This window comes from Trichosurus vulpecula, chromosome 7 (genome assembly GCF_011100635.1).
Source record: "Trichosurus vulpecula isolate mTriVul1 chromosome 7, mTriVul1.pri, whole genome shotgun sequence".
NCBI classification, from domain to species: domain Eukaryota; kingdom Metazoa; phylum Chordata; class Mammalia; order Diprotodontia; family Phalangeridae; genus Trichosurus; species Trichosurus vulpecula.
The window spans coordinates 255,330,247-255,351,302 of record NC_050579.1 but is presented as its reverse complement, the minus strand read 5'-3'; the positions used below and the strand labels follow the sequence as shown (position 1 = coordinate 255,351,302).

General features: G+C 38.3%; 1 protein-coding gene across 1 annotated transcript in view; it reads right to left on the bottom strand.

Annotated features, from left to right (window-relative positions):
- Positions 1-21,056, bottom strand: part of TBCD (tubulin folding cofactor D) — a 497,899-nt gene that overhangs the window by 272,399 nt on the left and 204,444 nt on the right. Inside the window, exon 16 of the mRNA XM_036767571.1 lies at positions 2,594-2,651. Within this exon, the coding sequence (XP_036623466.1) occupies positions 2,594-2,651 (58 nt within the window). The remainder of the gene's footprint in view (positions 1-2,593; positions 2,652-21,056) is intronic.

Here is a 21,056-nt window from a genome sequence, read left to right as displayed (position 1 = left end):
TGCATGTTGTCTCCTCCACTGGACTATAAATTCTTTCAGAGCAGAGACTATCTTTTGCTTCCCTCTGTATTCCCAGGTCTTAGCCCAATGCCCAGCACATAGTTGATTAATTGTTTTCTTTCATGCTCAAAGAGGACCCAAATGACATCATGATACTAAGGATCAAGGTACAGTGTGACCAACTGTGGCTGATCAGACCAATATGAGCTTAGAAGACTCTATCACAGGTTGGGCACAAATAATCCATTTGGAGTAGAGTGAACACTTGGAGTAGAGATCTCTAAATGTGTGGATCTCATGTTTCTTTGCTCATAGAGCACCGTGCCTTCTTTCGTGTGGGCATGCCACACTGTGCCAGTGTCTCCCATGTCTCACAATCAATTCCAAAGTTCTTCAGAGACCCTAAAATTGTCCTTCTTCTGACCTCTGTATGAGCACTTGAGTTTTGTGAGTTCTCTGTAAAACAGTCTTTTAGGCAAAAGCACATTTGGCATTTGAACATGGCCAGCCCAACAGAATTGTGCTCTCTACAGCAGAGTGTGAATTCTTGGCAGTTAAGCTGGAGAAAGGACCTCAATGAGCAATTTGGAACTATGCCCAAAGGGCTATAAAAATGTGTATACCCTTTGACCCAGCAATACTGCTTCTAAGGCTGTATCCCAAAGAGCTCACACAAGTGGGAAATGGACCAGTATGTACAAAAATATTTGTGCAACTCTTTTTGTGGTGGCCAAAAACTGGAAACTGAGGGAATGCCCATCAACTGGGGAATGGCTTAACAAGTTGTAGTGTATGAATGTAACGGAATACTATTGTGCTATAAGAAATGATGAGCAGGCAGACTTCAGGAAAACCTGGTAAGACTTACATGGATTGATGCTGAGCGAAGTGAGCAGGACCAAGAGAACATTGTACACAGTAGCAGCCACAATGTGGGAGGACTGATTTTGATGGACTTGGCCCTTCTCAGCAATGCAAGGACCTAAAACTTTTCCAAGGGACTCATGATGCCATCCACAACCAGAGAAAGAACTATGGAGTCAGAATGCAGAGCAAAGCAGACTCTTCTCTCTTTTGTTTTGTTTTCTTTCTCATGGTTTCTCCCATTTGTTATAATTCTCTATGAAACATGACTAATGTGAAAACGTGTTTAATAGGAATGCATGTGTAGAGCCCATATCAGACTGCATGCCATCTTGGGGAGGGAGGGGGGAGGAAGGAGGAGAAAATTAAAACTTAAGGAAGTGAATGTTGAAAACTGAAAACAAATAAATTAAATATAAAACAAAGAGAGAAAGGACCTCAGTGTCCCATACCTTATCTTGTCAGGTTAACAAAGGTTTTCTAAACTAAATAAACTTTAGGATTTAAGGGTCACAGAGTCTGGTGCCTAGCCCTGGGCTTATAATTAACATTTTTATCAATGATATGAATGAGCATGCAGATCATAGCTAATCAAATGGGCTTACCAGAAATTTGGGCTTCATTAAGAAAGGCAGTGTTATCTATGACTATAGAGGCAATAGTCTGTGGGATAAAATATCTCAAGCAAGTTGAGGTTTACCCTCAATTAGAGTTTTCAAGTAAAAGCTGGCTAACTACTTGTTGAGTAAATTAGAGGGGGGAATTCTAGTCCAGATAATGGTTGACCTTGAGGTATCTTAACAAAGCTTGGGCTATTGTACAATTTAATCCTAGATTCTGTAGTCTTCAAGGGTCAACTCAAATTAAATCTCCTCAGTGAAGAATTTTCGAATTATTGTAGCGTATATTTATTCCTCACATCTTTGAACTTTGAAAACATTTACAATTAGTACCAGAGAGTTTAATACTTAAGAATACTCTAATTTCACTTGTGTTCATATTTTTATGTTTTTACTATTTCCCCTCCCATAGTTCCTAGCATAATATTAAACAAACAATGGATACCCAATAAGAATTACCAATTAACTGGTTTGTGTTTTTGATCATATTTATAATCTTTTGAAGTGTAGCAATATGCCTATGAAGAACTTCCCCCACCAATATGGATCACCAACTTCTCTTTAACATATGTGTCAGAGGTAGGACATGAGGATGGGTTTTCTTGACACTAAGATCTGTTTTCTAGCCACTATGGTATGCTGCCTAATAACCAAAAAAAATTATAATAATGTGTCTATAATGATGAATGGTAAATAATTATCACCATGCACAACGAACACTGGATTTAGGTCCAGTCGAGTTACATGGCTACTTCTCTGTACAAATAGGGAAGAGGTTAGGGAATGGGATAAGAATGAATCTAATTTCACTGTCATAGGGAACTCACATGTGAGAAAACTTCCTCTTCTAAAGCAAGTCAGCACCTTCTCTGCAACTCAGATACTTAGAGCTTTGTATATAGCACCAAAAAGTTAAAACATGCAAGGGTTCACAGAGGGAGTTTGAGGGTTTGGAGTTGGGAACTGAACCTAGGTCCTCTTGAACTCAAGTCTACATGTCTTAGAGGTCAGTTTTTTATCCACTATGCTAATGATGGCTATCTATAAAAATACACAAGAATGAAATTCTTAGGGGGAAAAAAGCAAAATGTAACATTTAGAAGACTTACAGAGGCAGCTCTTCTGCAGTTAACATCACGATCAAACACTGTAACAATTACCAAAGCACTGAGGAGAGAAAAGAAATTCCATTATTGTAAAATAAATTTACAAAATAACACAAAGTATTTAATCAGAGTACTTAGGAACTGGTGTACTTTCCCTTTGATCAAAAATATTAATTTACTGATTACTTAATATGTGCAAGGCACTATATAGTATGTTGTGGGGGAGCTAGGAAGAGGCAGAGGCAGAGACAGACATTCTCAAAGGAGGGATAAATACTTAATGACTGACTAATGCAAATATACAAATAACCGTATGATAAGTATCATATGAGTGTCAGAGTCAATAGTCAACTATCAGTTCAAAGGAGAGAGAAAGATGACTTCCAGTACGATCAGAGGTTTCACTAAGGAGGTGACAACTGACCTAAAGTGGCAGAAATACAGGACATTCCCAGTAGAGGCAATGACATGAGCAGGAGGTATGAAAACACAGGCATTCTCTGAGGACAATGACACAGCCAGTTTGTCTAGAGGAGAAGGTACATATAGCATAATTGGGTCAGAGTGAAGAAAGCCCTTAGGTTGGTAAGTACAAACTTTCACCTCGGAAGTTTGTAGGAGGATAAGGATTGAAGATTTCACATATCAGGAAATAACTATTTTGTATGTCTATATAGTAATATATGGATACAGAAATCTGAGAAGAAATATATTACTCATCTTTCAAACACAAGGGCAAATGGCCTTTCTGGAACCAATAATGAGTTCGAAGACATTCAAAAACAATATCTACAAAGGCATATTTTGAAGAAAGTGTTTTATCATATCAACCATCTACATATATATGTACTTTATATATATATATGTATATATACACACATATATATATACACACACACATCAATATTTTACACTCCAAAAGAGCTCACCAATATTTGCAAAGTAGCAAATTCCCATGTACATAGGTTTTTATTTATTCTTTGTATTACATGCCTCTTAAATCTTCAAATGGTTATACATAACGAACAATTTTTAAATGTTGCATTATAATACTTTAGTATTAATAGAATGGTTAAGTTTTTTTATTATTACTTTACTCAAACATTTATTAAATGCATAGTATACCCAAGTACTTCACTAAAAGTCAGAGATATAGACCTTGCTCTCAAAAAGTCTATCACCTAGTTAAAAAAAAAGATATATGCACAAATACCTATGATACAAAAAGGATGTACAAGAAAAAATTTCCTATCAATTAGAGCTGTCCACAAGTGGAAAAAGCAAGCAAAAGCTAGATGACCAGGTTAATTAATTAATTAATTAAACTCTGATATCCCTTTGAACTCAGAGAAGCCCTGACTGTGAGATAATAAGCATGTATTGCATGCCTACAATGTATTACCAACCTACTAACAACCACTCACTAAACATTTAAAATACCTACTGTGTGCCAAATATGAGCACTGAGAATACAAAGGAATATAAAAGACAGTTTATATTCTCCAGAAATTCAGAGTAACAGAAGAAATAATATACAAACAACTATCTACAAACAAGCTATGTACATGGTAAATTGGAAATAAACAACATAGAGAAGGTACTGGAAGTGAGAAGTATCAGGAAGGGCTCCCTGTACACTGGGATTTTAGGTGGGTCCTGAAGAAAGACAGGGCAATAGGATTTAGAGGTTGTAAAGGAAAACATTCTATGCATGGGAGATAACCAGGAAAAATGCAGAGTGGGGATAGTGTCATTTGAGAACAACAAAAATAAACAGTTTCACTGGATCACAGTATTCATGATAGAGTTGGAATTATAAGAAGATTGGAAGGAGAGGTGGGGGGGAAGCAGAGGGGGAGAGTAAGTAATGAGGGGCTTTGCTTGTTGAAGAAAGGATTTTATCTTTGATCTTAGAAATGATAGGAAGCCACTGGATCTTATTTGGTAGGGAGGTGACATTGTCTGATCTGTACTTTAGGAAGACCAGTTTGACAACAAAAAAGATGTACTAGAGTGAGGAAAGATTTCTGGCAGTGTAGAGACAGACTGGATAGAGCTTAACTCTATAGAGTGAGAGAAAAGGAGTGGAAGTATTTATTGTAGATGGCTTTCTCAAGTTTAGCTACAACATGCTAAAGAAATATGAGAGAAAAGTTGTAAAGTATGGATGGATTAAGTGAGAGTTTTTTGAGAATGAAGAGACATGGGCATATTTGTAGGCAGTAGGGAAGTACCAGTAAATAAAGAGAGATTGAATATACGGGAGAGAGAGGAGAAGAGAAGAGGCAAATTGCTAGAGGAGATGGAATAGAAAGCCACCTCTTCAAGTGAGACAAGACTGAAGCCAGAAATACCAACAGAAGGCATCTGTCAATCAATCAATAAACAAGATATTAACTACCTACTATGGTGCAAAGCGCTGGGGATACAAAAAAGGGCAAATGGACAGTCCCTGCCTTCAGAGTTCACATTCTAATGGAGGGGACAAACAAATGAACAAATAGGTACAAAAAAGTTACAAACAAGATAAACAGGAAATAATGCAAAAAAAGCACTAGAATAAAGAAGGGTTAGGAAAGATTTCCTGTAGAAAATGGGATTTTAGTTGGGATTTGAAGGCAGCTGGGGAACAGAGATGAGGAGAGAGCATTCCAGACATGGAGAACAGCCAAAGGAAATGCCTGGAACCAAGAGAGAATGTCTTGTTTGTAGAATAGCAAGAAGGGCCATCCATATCACCAGATTGTGTCATGGGGTGTAAGAAGATTAGAAAGGTAGGAGGGGGCTAGGTTATGAAGGGCTTTGAATGCCAGAGGAATTCATATTTGATCCTAGAGAACCACTGGAGTTTATGGAGTAGGAGGCAACATGGTTGGACCCATGCTTTAAGAACACTTTGATGTCTGAATAGAGGATATTTTGGAGTGGGGAGAGCCTGAAGCAAGGACACCCACCAGCATACTTCTGCTACAGTCAACCAATCAATCAGTAAAAATGTATGAAGCATCTATTTATGTGCCAGGCACAATTCTAAGCATCAAGGATAGAAAGAGACAAGGCACTCCCTGCCTTCAAGGGGTGTACGACCTAAGTGAGGGAGACAACAGGCAAACAAATATTTACAAAACAAGCTATATGCAGAATAAAAAGGAAATAATTAACAGGGAGAAGGCACTGGAATTAAAGAGGGGTTGGGGAAGGCTTTCTGTACAAGGTAGGATTTTACCTGGGACTTAAAAGAAGCCAGGGAGGTCAGTAGTTAGAGCAGAGGAGGGAGAGTGTTTCAAGCATTAGGGGCAGCCAGAGAGAATGTCTGAAGCCAAGAGATAATGTGTCTTGTTCATGGAACAGCCAGGAGGCCAATGTCACTGGACTAAAGAGTATGTCATGGGGAATAAATTGTAAGTAGTCTGGAAAGATATAAAGGGACCAGGTTACGAAGGGCTTTGAAAGCCAAATGGAGTTTGATCTTGGAGGGAATAGGAAGCCACTGGAGTTTAATGAATAGTGGGGTGCCATAACTGGACCTATGCTTTAGTTTTTAGGAAATTCACTTTAGTGGCTGAATGGCAGACAAACTAGAGTGGAAAGAGACTTGAACCCAGCAGGCTTCTTGAAATAATCCAGGCACGAGGTGATGAGGGCCTGCACTGGAATGGTAGCAGTGTCAGAAGAGAGAAGGGGCCGGAAGGTGAGAGATAGTAAGGAATCCAGATGACTCCTAGGTTATGAGGCACAGGGACTAGGTGGGTGGTGTTACTCGCTACAACAATAGGAATTTAGGAGAGTCAGATTGAATTTTTTTTCGGGGGGGGGATTGTGTGGGGAGAAGATAATAAGTTCTGTTCTGGATATGTTGAATTTAAGATGTCTACAGGGCAGTTTGAGATGTCTGAAAGGCAGCTGAAGACGGGAAACTGGAGGTCAGCAAAGAAGTTAGGACAGCATAGGGAGATTTGAGAATTGTTAGTATTGGGATAGTACTTAAAACCATGGAAACTGATGAGATTATCAAGTGAAAAAGTAAATAGGGAACTGAGAAGACAGTGCAGAACAGAAACCTGTGGAAAACCTATAATTAGAGGGTATGGTCTGGATGACAATTCAGGTTGAGAGACTTGCAGAAAGAGCAGATAGGTAGGAGAACCAAGAGTCACATCCTGAAAACCCACAGAGAAAAGACTATTAAGAAAAAGATAATCAAGCATCAAAGATTGAAGAGAAGTCAAAGAGAATGAGGATTAAGAAAAAGCCAATAGATTTGGCAATTAAGAGATCCTTGTTAACTTTAGAGAGATTAGTTTTGGTGGAATGGTGATGTCAGAACATGGATTTTAAGGGGTTAAGAAGAGAGTGAGAGGAAACTGGAGGCACCTAATGTAGATGACATTTTTGAAGAGTTTTGTGAAAAAGGGGGAAAAAGATATAGGATGACAATTAGCAGGGATGAAAAGATCAAGTGAGGGTATTTTGAGGATAAAGAAGAAATGGGCATATTTGTAAGCAGTTGGGAAGGAGCCAGTAGACAGGGAGAGACTGAAGATAAGTGACAGAATAGGGATGACAGAGCAGTCTGTTAGACAAGACTAAATGGGATCGCTTGAACAGGTAGAAGTGTTAGCCGTGGGAAAGAGTAAGGTCACCTCATCATGTGAGACAGGGGTGAAGGAGGTAATAGTGGCAGAAAGCATATGAGTAATATGAGAAGGGAGAGAGGGGAGAAAAGGGAACTCAAGGTGAATGATCTTGACTTTTTTCTGTAAAATATGAGGTTCTCAACTGAGAACGTAGGGGAGGCGGAGCCATGGGAGGAATGGGGAAGGATGAAAAGGTTTGAAAGAGCTGCTATGGAGAGAAAGTTGATGAAGGAGGTATAGTACGATTGCCTAGCAAGAGTGAGGGCCCAGTTGAGATTACATAACATAAGTCTGAAGTGGATCCAGTAGAAAGTTATATGATTTTCTCTACCTTCATTCAACAGAATCTATATAGGAGTGAACATGGCAGATGGTGAGAGTGATCTAAGACTTAGCAGGATGCAATCAGCATCCTAGGAGACTAGGAATTCAAGAGGATAGTTGAAGTAATTCACTAAGGAGTCAAGACAAGGAAAAGAGGAAAGAGTGGGTAACGTAGGGGAAATGGCCTGGGAAGGAATTCACAGGTTGAGGGATTGGAGGTATATATAGAAGAAGAGTAGGGACTGGGGGGCAGCTAGGTGGCACAGTGAGTAGAGCACCGGCCCTGGAGTCAGGAGGACCTGAGTTCACATGTACTAGCTGTGTAACCTTGGGCAAGTCACTTAACCCCAATGGCCCTGCCAAAAGTAAAAAAAAAAGAAAAAAAAAAGAGTAGGGATTGGTAAGGGAAAGGAGAGAAGGGGGTGAAATGCCAATAGATTATGGTCAGACAAAGGGATTTTGGAATGCTTTAACATGGAGCTGGTATCTTTGTGGGTGATGGCAATATGACCATCTTTACATATATCTGAGGTGGGGTGGAGAAACAGGTTGTGGGAAGTAAGTAGTTAGGATGCCCTAACAACATCATCAGGAGGGAACCAGATTTCAATGACTGCCAAAAAGAGGAAAGGAGTGGGAGGGGAAAAGATTTAAAATGAAGTGAAGTTTATTGCTTATGGAACAGGAATACCAGAGGGCACAGTGGAAGGGACAGGTGGCATTTGGTTGAAACTTGTAGGGGGGAGGTTTGAGGGAGATGGGAATAAGAAATCAGGAGGTAGGGGATGGGGAATGGGGTTTGGATGATAACCTAGAAGCTTCAGAATCCCTAGGATATATATAGTATGGGGGAGTGTGTGAATGTTCATCACTGAATGGAAGAAGCACTCCACTTCCCAAGGGAGGCAGGAGATCAGGCTACACACAAGTACAGCCCAAAACAGAGGGCATACAGATTATCAGATGAAAGTCCCTATTTCACTATTCTTTATTCTAAGGTTGGAAATTAGGCAAGAATCAATACAACAGGAGAAAGAAATCTAACCTGCATAACTTTGGATGGCCTGAGGTCAAAGGGAAGTTTGCTCCTCTGCACTCGAGGTTCTCCACAGAGGTTCTCCATATCCTAGCTGGGAAATCAGACTGGGAGTAGGAGGTGGAGTGGTTTTATGCTGACAGAAATAGAAGTAGCCTTGCTCCCTACCACTAGAGGACACACAAGTAAGAGAGAGAAGATAAGAAGTCAGAGGAAGGTCATCTTGATAATATGAGATGAGGAAGAGGAGGAAGAAGAGAGAGAGTGGAACAGAGGGAGGAAGAAGAAAAAGATGACAGAGCACTCAGTAAATTGCCTCAATATTTTTTATAAAATATGAGGCAAAGTTCTCAGGAGAGTATATAGTTAGAGGGATATTATATGGCATACTTGAGGAGGGATGAAAATGTTTGGAAGAGCTGTTAAGGTGGGTAACTGGGATAACAAGCTAATTAGGGAAGTGTAAAAGGATTGTCTTCAAGCAGTGAGAGACAAGTTAAGGTTATGTAACATAAATTTTTAGTAGATTCAATCAACATGATTCTGTGATTTTCTCCAGCTTTGTTCTATAGCACATATGTAGAAGTGAAGGCAGTAGATGGTTAGAATTCATACAAAGCTGGAGCTAGGAAGGGCAAATTTTTCTACTGGATAAAGGATAAAGAACAAAAGACTCAAGAGAAGAGGATAGGGTAGAATTAAATTGGTTCAACAAGGGATCAAGATGGGGAAATGAGGAAAGTAGTGAGGGAGTGATGGTCTGGGAAGGATGGAGGGGTTGAAGGATCAGAGGTCATGCTGTAGAAGAATAACAATGTTTGGTTTTGATAAGCAGATAGAGGAGTAGAAAGCCAATAGATTGTAATCAAACAAGGGAATTTCGGAGTTCATGAGCCTAGTGAGTAGTTAAAAGATCAAAGGTATGAATATTTTGTGTGTGGCTGAGGTGGAGTAGAGTAGGTCATGGCAAACAAGTATCATGTTGAGGAACCTTGAGGTTAGAGTGAGAGAGCAGACTGAAATCCCCTAGTACAAGGTCAGCATGTGAGAGACAGAGTGAGCCAAGAACTGAATTCATTGTGGAAAAAAGAGAAGTGTCTTGAAGATTGGTGGATGACAACTATAAGAATTTTGACTGGATGGTAGATATAAGTGGAGTGAATCTCGAAAGAGAAGAGGAGTCAGGCACGGAGCTAAGTACTTTACAAATATTTTCTCATTTTATCTTTACAACAACTCTAAAGGTAGCAATATTATTATCCTCATTTTTCAGATGAGGAAACTAAGGCAGACAGATATTAAGTGACTTGCCCAGGATTATATAGCTAGTAAGTATCAAAGGCCAGATTTGAACTCACGACTTCCTAATTCCAGGCCCAGCACTCTATCCACTGCAACACCTAGGTGCAATAAATACAGAAGGCAAAGTACTTCATTCTTCAATCCATGCCTTCCCAAACACCCAATCACTTCCTCTCCCCTTTCCCTCCATGGGAATTAATACCAAGATGCACAAACCTACTATGTATAAACTGATCTCCTGAAGTATCCAACCCCATAATCCCTACAACCGCAACTCTATTGCAAGACCTTTGTCTTGAGAGCAAGGACTGCTATAAATATTTTGGTGTATATGGGAACTTTCTTCTTATCAATGGCTTCCTTGGGATGACCTTAGAGACTTCCTTATTTCCCAAACAGCTGTGCTCATTCAGGACTTCTTTGGCTTCTCAGGCTGCACTCATTTTGTATTTGTATTTCTTTGACTTCCCCATCATGCTCCACCCCTCCCCCAAAATTCATTATTATGACATCTCATCTTCTTATAAGATCAAATCAGCCTCAGTAGCCACCCCATATCAGTACCTTCCTTCCCTCTAATTGGAGGGTGGAGTCATGAAGTCTTCAACTTCAATTTAAGGAGAGAAGAAAGGACAGACATCTCCACATCTCCTCATTTTGCACCTGCCCATTTCGAACTTCTTTGGCTCCTCCAGCAGAACTCATTTTGGATTTCTTCCACTATGTAGGGATCTTCTTCCTGCACCCCCACCCCACTTTTCAGCTTTCTTTTGTGTGCAGCCTAATCATGATCAATTATAAGCTCCTGAGGGCAGGGACTACCATTCTTTCTATTTGCACTTGCTTCTTTGCTGTTCCTTGAGTAAAATACTCCATCTCTCAACTCTCAACTTCAAGAACTTTCACTGGCTGTCATCCATGCCTGCTGCACTCTCCTTTCTCATAAGGTCTTCCTGGCTTTGGCCTCCCTGACTTCCTTCAAGTCTCAGCTAAAAATTTTACCTTCTACAAGAAGCCTTTCCTAATCTCTCTTAAATCCAAGTCACAGGAGGGAAGGAAGAGGAGTGGGACTAACTGGAGCGGGGAGAGACTTGAGGTGGGGTGATCAACCAGCAAGCTAATGTAATAGTCCAGGCATACAGTTGATAAAGAAACACACCAGGGTGGTGGAAGTGTTAAAAGAGAGAAGTTATCCTGGATAGAGCACAGGACTAGTATTCATTCATTAGGTCAGTTTCTAGCTTAAGCTCTCAAACTGATATTTCACATTCATGTAAAACACTGAGGTTTCTGTGAGTAAAGTTCAACAGAAACAATTTATTACAAAGCCATGCATGTCTACATGTATAAATACACAGAAAGTATTAGAAGAGAACTCAAAGTATACGTTAGAGGTCATCTAGAAATTAATTTCACTTTGAAAATTAAGAGTAAAGTTTTTTTGGTTGATTTTAGCATAGAAACGATGTATGAATTCATCCTCAAAAACACACTGTCCAAACTACTTGATCTAAGTTAATTCTATGTTTAAGTCTACTCTTTGTCAAATGTTTATCAATTTATCCCTAACTTACTAAATGCTACAGTGGGAAGGTTCCAGTTTTGCCATACTAAAAAAAAAATAGCATTACCCAAATAGAGAGTTTTATCCTAATTCTGAATCTATTAATTATTAATTACATCTATTAACTACAAGCCAGCTAGGAGGAAGAATCACCTGTATTTCCATGCAAAACAATGGCTGGTCTCCAAAGCTGTTTATTTTAAGAACAAATATGGGCATAATCTTAAATTTTCCATTTTAGAACTATAAAATAGGTTTGTTATTAGAAATTTAGCAATGGTACTAAATAAACAAGGTGGATTTATTAGGCACACAGCTGTCTAAAAAAATAGCTTTTTATTATCATCAAACTCAATCATACTGAATTATATCTAAATGAATAATGCTATATAAAGACTAACAAATCTCAAAATTTTGGCATCATATCAGTATGTCAACTTAATGGTGTCTTTTTCAGTAATAAATTTCTACTTAAATTTTACTATTTAAGTTTAAAAACTTAACCTGTAAATGAGTCATTCATTTTCATTTTGCATTTGAAAGGAGGGAACATTAATAGTGATACTACAAACAAGAAAAGAAACCAACCTCTGCATAAGCTGAAACATGTTTAGGGCTTAGACTTTGCTTTCACTGAAGAGATTTATGTGATACTTCACCAGGATTTCCTAACACAGAGGAATAGTCTGTGTTAAAGTCAAATGAAGGTACGTGTCTTGACTTGTTAGAAACTCACTTCATCTGATTTTTGTTAAGAACTGCACTTGCTATATTGCCACACACCCACTTCTTATTCAGTTTTTATAGTACTTTTCAATCCTAAAAATGCTAAATACATTATTCCAAGCTTTAAAAAAAATTCCAAATTTCAGTTCACTTGTTCTATCACTTCCCTCAACAATTTACAATTCATTCAACATTTTCATAACTTGAAAAAAACTACAGAAAAAAAATGTTAAGACCTATTTACATCTTTAGTCATGTTAAACACTATTGTAAAAAGGAAAAAATTCATCAAATCGATTAAATTTACAAACTTAAAACATTAAAATTACAGCTCTTAAATGTCAGTGTGATAAAACTGAAATCATTTGAAGCACACAAAATAGTGTGGCTTTGGTTCTTTGGGTCAAGAAATACCTATTAAATTTTCATGTAAAGAACAGTCTTTATATTTTCATTCATGGAAATTGTAATATAAAGAAACAGAGAATAAGATGTAGCTCTGAGCAATACTTCATATTTTCTTATTCTTCAGGACAATCTTGCCCTGAAGAAAGAAGTATCAGTTGAACCAATATCCATGCCATTCTTTTCTTCTACCACAAACACGCACCACCCCAGGGAAGGTGAAGTTACATGCACTCCCACAACTCTGCATGTACTGCCTGAACAAGGAGCTAGGCTAAGAATTAGTAAAATATGAGAGTCAGCATTTACCTCTCAGTAGGAGGGGCAGATACCAAAGCAGAGTCATTCACCAAGCACTTACTTCATGATGCTTACAATGAAGTCAAAATGAACCAAGATTACAAAACAGTTTCAGGTGATGAAATCTATTTATCAAGTAACAACCATAGCATTATTTAGCAATAACCATTTAGAAAAGTGCATTTTTCTCTGGCATAATGCAAATGGTGTGGGGCTACTCTCACAATATAATTTCTTTTTAATAATTCACAACTGCTCTGCACAAATATGCTCAAACTTTAAATGTCTCATTGTTTCTATATTGTACCTCACTTTCACTTTTAAGACAGCCACATTTCTTTCTCAATCAGTACATCCAGTTTTCTATCCACCTTCTCCTCCTAGATGGTGAGCAAAACAGTTTTAAACCAAGCACAAATTCTAAACTTTAAGAATTTTATCAATTCATCAAATGTACTTCAAATGGACCTTGTATTTAGTAGTAAACATCTATAATTGTTTTGTAGAAGAGAGTTTACTCAGATTCCCTTAGCAAAATCTTTGGAAGGAACTGAAATACCTGCACAACTGAATATTGAAATCTAAACTAAACCAAAAACAACAACACTAAACAGATCTGAAGAATGTAAATTAGCTTATTGGTTGTTTCTGTAAGAACAAACATTTTTTAAACTTCAGGTAGCCAACAGCACCTCGTATTTCTATGATACATGAAGTTCCTCAGTAAATTATTTCAAATTGCTTTTTGCTACTTTATTATTACCTCCTACTTGGATTTTATCAGCTTTTTTCTTCCATGAACAAAATTTAAGTTTTAATTTTGTGGGTTTTTTTTTTTTCAGAGACTGTGTAAATATTGCAAAGTTTGGGAAAGAAGAAGTACACTTAACAGAATTTTGTCATTTATCACCATATTTAGTGCATCTAAAAGACTGTAATTAAAAATTTATGACCTATTATAAACAAAGAGGATTTTCCTTTGAAAGATGTACCCAATTTGATGATCAAAAAGTACATGTCAACACCATCCTCTATGGTTTATATACATTTATGTGTATTTTTATTTAATTCACACTAATTGTATTAATTCATTTAAAATTACTCATTTGCAAAGATTTGTCCTTATCACTCTATCCGTAGACAACAAAATGTGGGCTTGAAATCTAGATAAATACGGGAGAATTACAAGTGAACCTCCTTAAGAAACCTGTTAAACTAGACTAGAAAAAAAAATTGCTTTGACAAAGGGCATTTGTATTGGTTCATGAAACAGGAACACAAAATGTCCAAAGACACTTCAAAAAAAAATGTGTGAAGCAAAACTTACACATATAATGAAGATTTCTGACATTTTTTGTATTAACTAAGAAATACTGATACCAAGCCTCAATGTACAGACACAAACTTAATTTACCAGCATTTTTAGAGGCTGATATAATGAGACAGTGTTATATAGAAAACAGAGTGACAGTCAAGAAAACCTGGGTTCAAGACTTTAACACATACTGGCTGTGTGACTATGATCAAGTCCTTACCCTCACAGAGGCCCAAAAAACACTCTCTAAAACTACAATTTACAGATAAGTTACTGGAATTTCCAAAGAAGACGTTCCCTAGGGATGAAATTTTGGTTCAAACCAACAAGCCACACTGCGCCCCTCCCCACACCACTCAGTAATAAGTAATAAAGTAGGAATGCTCACAAGAAGTCAAGAAAGTTTAATATCTACTTAGATCAAAGGACTGAAAGTATAATTAGTTTTTATATAGCATAGTCTTATGTCTCCATACACCAACATGATTATTCTGTTCCTGAAGATCTCATGTATTTCTAGAAACTATCAAGGAAACTGAATTCTACTGTCTATTCCCTACATCTTTATGATCTTTTTTCTTAACTAAACAGAGAAACTCATGAATGCTGTTTCTTAAACACAAAATGTGTCAGTGACAGGTCAAGAATTTCAGTTCTCAAATTATAAACTGCCTCCACAGGGTGTGACAGAATAAGCTTACACATACTACTCCACCCAAGTACCACAATGTAACCTGAAGGGATTCCTTGCTTACTTGAGAGCATGGTGTAGATTAAAATGATTAATTCTATAAAAGATTTCTCAGAGTTAACTGGAGGAGGGGCGGAGCAGACGGGGGCAGGGAGAGTTTGTGTGCCCCTAGAGGCACATCTGGTAGGTATCCACAACTGAACAAGACCACAATTCACTATGATTTAGGTAGCCCATACCCTGGATAATGTAAGAAACAAATAAAGCAAAAGTCACAAAGAATCTTAAATTTGATGCTGTACTGTGCTGAATTTCAAACCTCTGCCAACTAGGAAAAACATATTACAGAAAAAAAAAAACAAAATAAAATTGCGTTTAGTCTCTAGTATAGTAGTAGTTCCTGGACTAAGAAATGTTACTTTCTTAAAATTAACTTTAAATTAAAGAAGGAATGAAATTCCTAGTGACCTCTGTCAGCGAAAAACAAAATCTTTTCCAAACAACAAAAAGCACAATTAATTCAATAAGGATCAAATGAGATAATTTTTATAAAGCACTTAGCACAAGGCCTGGCACATGGCAGGTTAATAAAAAGGTTATTCCATCCATCCATCTATAAGTAAGGAAGTAGGCAAGTCATTATGACAAGCAATTTGGAATCATGCCACCAAAAATTATTAAACTGTGTAATGTACTTTGACCTAGTTATAAGACTAGTTCAGGACTCCAAAGAGATAAGTGAAAGAAAAAGCCTTATAGGTAAATATGGAGGGGGGGGGGGGGGAGAGTTCTTTACAGTAACAACTGGAAACTAAAGGAGCACCCAGCAACTGGGGACTAGCTAAACAAATTATGGCATAGGAATGTACTTTGCCATAAGAAACGATGAAAAAGGTTCCAGAGAAAGCTAAGATGATTTGTATGAAATGATATAAAGTGAACTGAGCAGAAAAAGGAAAACATTCATACTATACCAACAACACTTTCAGAAAAAAACTAGAAAGATCTGAGAGTTCTAATCAATATAATGACCATTCCAGAGGACAGATAATGCCACTCATCTCTTGACTAGGGAAGTAATGGACATCCATTTTTGGACATAGCTAATGTGGTAATTTATTTTGCTTGACTACAATGCAAATTTGCTAGAAAGGATTTGTTTTTCTTCTTTTTTCCTCAGAGGAGTAAGGAGGTGGAAAAGAGAGAAAATAAATGCTCATCAATTGAAAAATAAAATATATTTAAGGAAAAAAATAAGAGCCAGTAAGATTGTTCCATAAAGTATAAACTTAGGAAATGTGGATTTTATTAAAAGGTCATGAAAGCATTTAAAATGACAATCTTGAGGGAATGCTTCATCAGCTAATACATATATATATATGTATATATATACACACATACACACACACACACACACACACACACACACACACATATATATTTTGTTGTTGTTGTTGTTGTTGTTGTTGTTTGTTTGTTTAGTCCTGTAACTTCATTAATGTACGGAGTTCCCTCCAGAGAAATTCACTCTCAGAATATAATATGTACATAAATAAAACAAGGCATTTTGAGGAGGGAGAGAATACTAACAGCCTCCAAAACATAAGTACAACTGCCACGAATGAGCAATAACAGATGACCAGAATGAAAGGAAAGGAAAAAGTGACTTTTCAATATTTGCTAAATAGAAATTTTGTTTTCTACTCTAACAAAGAATTGAATGAAAACTTCATACTTTTTCTCATACTTTCATCTGGAGTTAAGACTGAAGGATATAGTCACAGTCAGAAAGTTATAGGCCCACATTCTATCTAAAAAAAAGGCAGTGGAGATAGTACTCTAGTACCTTTGCCAAGAAAACCCCAAATGGGGTCATGAAAAATTGGATACAACCGAAAACAATTAAACAACAAAGACTAAACAGCAACAAAAGAGTCAAGACTTCTTCTCTTGACCCTAATCAGAATCCTCATAATGACTGTTGCCACTGAGACATCCCAGGGAGCACTGCTCCCTCTCATTCAGGCACCCTTTCACCTGTGATTACTTAATGTACAGTACTTTCCAGGGAGTACTGCTTCATTTGCATTTAACCCTGGCCCCTCCGTAGTCTCTGCACTCACCTCAGGACTTGTTAGGGATTTATTTTTGCCCAATTGTCCCCTCCAACTTTGATCCTTCCTCAGCCCCAATCCAGTCTATTTGACTGGTCCTCCTCCCTCATGAGTCTTTTCAGGATGAACTATATCAGACCCAGACCATAAGTTTCTGGCTTCAGTATTTACCAGGAAGCCATTCCCAGACCAGATCCACTTCAAATCACCAGTACCTACAAGGCCCTATCCAGAGTCTACCAGGTTATACCTTCACCTACTACCACTAGTGGTGAGGTGGGTCTCCTAGGCATCACAAGACTCAACATCACCAGCCATTGCCAGGTTTGGACATCAAGAGAGGCCTACTCTCTCAATGGACTTCTTTCATCACTGACATCTGCCTGAACTCATCTTCAATGGTTAGCATTCTTCCACTTTGTCATACTTTCATCCCTTGCCCCACACTGCACTCTTCCTTATTCCTATATCCTTCAACCTGACTTCCAACTCTCCAATGTCCCATCTAGATCTACAAACCATTTCATTGTTCTCTCTAGAATGACTAACCCTCTCACTTTCTGAATTCTGGCATCATTCAAACACTCTCCAAAAAGTTACTGATGACCTCTATGAAGCCAAATCTTTTGACCTTGAGACAGGCCAAATGGCTTTTTCTCAAGCAGCAGCATCTTGCTTAGCCGCTCTGCAGCCTCTGACACTGTGGATCATTCTCTTCTTCATCCTCTCTTCTATCTAGGTTTTCATGACATTGTTCTCTCCCTGTTCTCTTCCTACCTGTCAACTTTCTAATCACACCTTCTCAAACTGCTTTACTGAATCTTCATCCAATCTATTACTGCTAACTTTGTGGTGAGGGGAGAGGCTACCATTCTTTCAGGCAATATCTCCTGCTTAGTCTCCAGCCTCCATAACAAATCAGTCTCTTGCTTTTGAGGTAAAGAGACAATACTCTATTGAGCCGATCTCCTACTTTTGTGGTGAGAGCAGAGGGCACTGTTCCCTCCCACTAAGTCCCCCACTTGGTATCTAATCTTCTGAGGGAACAGGAGAGAAACACTACTCCAGCAAACACCAGATTCTTCCCTTCCAGCATAGTAAAGAAAGGCAATTGCATCAAGACTCCTGCCTTAAGGAAGGGGAGTAATATCATTTTTTCTCCAAGTACTTGTTCCCTAAACTGAACTGCCTAAGGCCCTGAGAAGACAACCCTGAGGCCAAACACATATGAACAACGAAAACTGATCTAAAACAATTGACAAACTCCTCTGCCATAGTGATTCTGAATCCTATTCCCATACCCTGCTGCCTGTATCCTCATACTCATTCTTCTCACCCCTCCCACCCCAAATGTCACACTCTAAAGCTACCGAGACCTTCCATGTACTCTCTGGAATGTCTGCTTCATAGGTAATAAACTGCCTTAATCTCATATCTTCTCCTTTCCTACTCCTACCTACTGACTGTCATTGAGATCTGACTCCCTCCTGAAGATGCAGTCTCCATGGTGACCCTTTCCAGCAAAGGCTACATTTTTATTCATGCCCATCCAGTCGCTAGTTAAGATAGGGAAATTGGAATAGCCTGTGCTCCCCAAAGTCACCTCTGAGTTCTTCCTCTACCACTATCACTCAGTAATCTCTTCTCCTTTAATTAAAGTTCACTCCATCCGTATCTACTGAACCAACCAAAATTCTGGTAGCTGTTGTCTACAGACCTTCCAGGATACTTCCCTTCCTCAACATGTTCAGTTCCCGGCTCATAGGCTTTCCTCTCCAGCTGCTATCCTTACAATAGGGAACTTCAACATATACAGTGGTACTTCCGCAAGCACCCCAACATTATACTTCCTCAACTTACACATTTCACATAAAGATGTTACCATCTTCCCAGACACCCAGGCTTACAACACAGGTGTCATCCTCAACTTATCACTATCTCTCACCCTCTATATCCAATCAATAATCAAGTCTTGGCATTTGTACCTTTGTAACATCTCTCATATATCTGCAATTCTCTCCTTTGATAATGCCACCACCCTGGTACAGGCCAATGATAAGTAATAAATGTGAGAAGATCACCTCTTGCCTGTACTATCACAATAGCCTACCAGTTGATTCCCCCCACCCCTTACTTCTCTCTCCATTACAGTGAATTCTCTACTCATCCCTCAAAGTGATCTTCCTAAAGGACATACATGATGATGTCATCCCAATCCCAATTCAATTAACTCTAATGGCTCCTATCACCTCCAGGATCAAATACAAAATCCTCTGTTTACCTTTTAAAATCCTTTATAACCTGCCCTGCCACCTTTCCAGTCTTCTCATACCCTATATCGATATACCCCATATACTCTGGGACCCAGTGAAACTGGCCTTCTTGCTGTTCTCAAACAAGACCCTACATCTCTTGGCTCCAGACACATTCTCTGGCTATTTCACATGCCTGGAATGCTCTCCCTCCTAATTTCTACCTCCTGGCTTCCATGGCTTCCTTCAATTCCCAGCTAAAATTCTACCTTCTATAAGAAGTCTTTCCTGATGCCCCTTAATTCTTTCTGTTAACTACTTCCAACTTATCCTGTATATAATTTATTTGCACATAGTTGTTTGTAAATTATCTCCTCTATTAAACTGTCAGCTCCTCTTGGGTAGGAGCTGTCTTTTGTCCTTTTTTTAACCCCAGTACTTAGCACAGTACTTTCGACATAAAAGCAGCTTAATTTTGTTTATTGACTAATTAAGTGTGGGTATCCCCAAGGCTCTATCCTTCTCCTCTCCTTCTAGATTACTTCATTTATTAATTGTACCTGCTCCTATGGATTCTACTTTCATCTCTATGCAAATGATTATCAGATCTATTTATCTAAATGGAAACTTTCTCCCAACCTTCATACAGTCTGTCACTTCCTACTGCTTATTAAACACCCAAGACTGGATATCATGTCTTAAATTCAATATATCCAAAAATAAATTCATTATCTTTTACAAAAATCCTCTCTTTCTGCTGTTGTTGTTGAGTAATTTCAGTCATGTTTTGTGACCCCATTTGGGGCTTTCTCTTAGCAAAGATTCTGGAGCAGTTTGCCATTTCCTTCTCCAGCTCATTTTACAGATGAGGAATTGAGACAAACGGGGTTAAGTGATTTGTCCAGGGTCACACAGCTAGTACGTGTCTAAGAGATTTAAACTCAGGAAGTTGAGTTTTCCTGACTTTGGGCTAAGCACTCTATCCACCATACCACTTAGCTGCACCTACTCTGACTTCCTTATTACTACCTAGGGAACCACTATCATCCTAGTTCCTCGGGCTCACAACCTAGCTGTTCCTTGATCTATCTATCCCTGTCTCCCTCCAAATCTATCTTTCTGTCTTTGTCTCTCCTTCTCTGTCTCTTTCCCTGGATTATTATAATAGCCTTCTGGTTGATCTCCCCGCCTTAAGTCTCTCTCCACAATAGGCCAACCTTCATTTTATAAAAGATCACCAAAGTAATATTTGTTTGTTTTTGTGGGAGGGAGGATGGGGGTGGGGGTGAGGGAGGAATCATCATATATTTTGTTTGATTTTATTTTTAAATTAATTTATTTATTTTTAGTTTTTAACATTCATTTCCATAAGTTTTAAATTTTCTCCACCTCCCTCTCCTCCCCTCTCCCCAAGATGGCGTACAATCTTATATAGGCTCTACATATACATTCTTATTAAACATATTTTCACATTAGTCATGTTGTATAGGAGAATTAGAACAAATGGGAGGAACCATGAAAGAAAAAACAAAACAAAAAAGAGAACAAATCATATGCTTTAATCTGTATGCAGACTCCGTATTTCTTTCTCTGGATGTGGATGAACTTTTCCATGATGAGATCCAAAGTGATATTCTTAAAGTACAGGTCTAACCATGTCATTCCATTTAGTAAATGTAAGGATTAAATACAAAATCCTTAGTTTGACTATTAAAGCTGCTCATAATGAATCCCTTTCCTACCTTTCCACTAGTCATGGAAAGGTATACACATTTGTTCAGTTTCAAAGAACTATGTGAA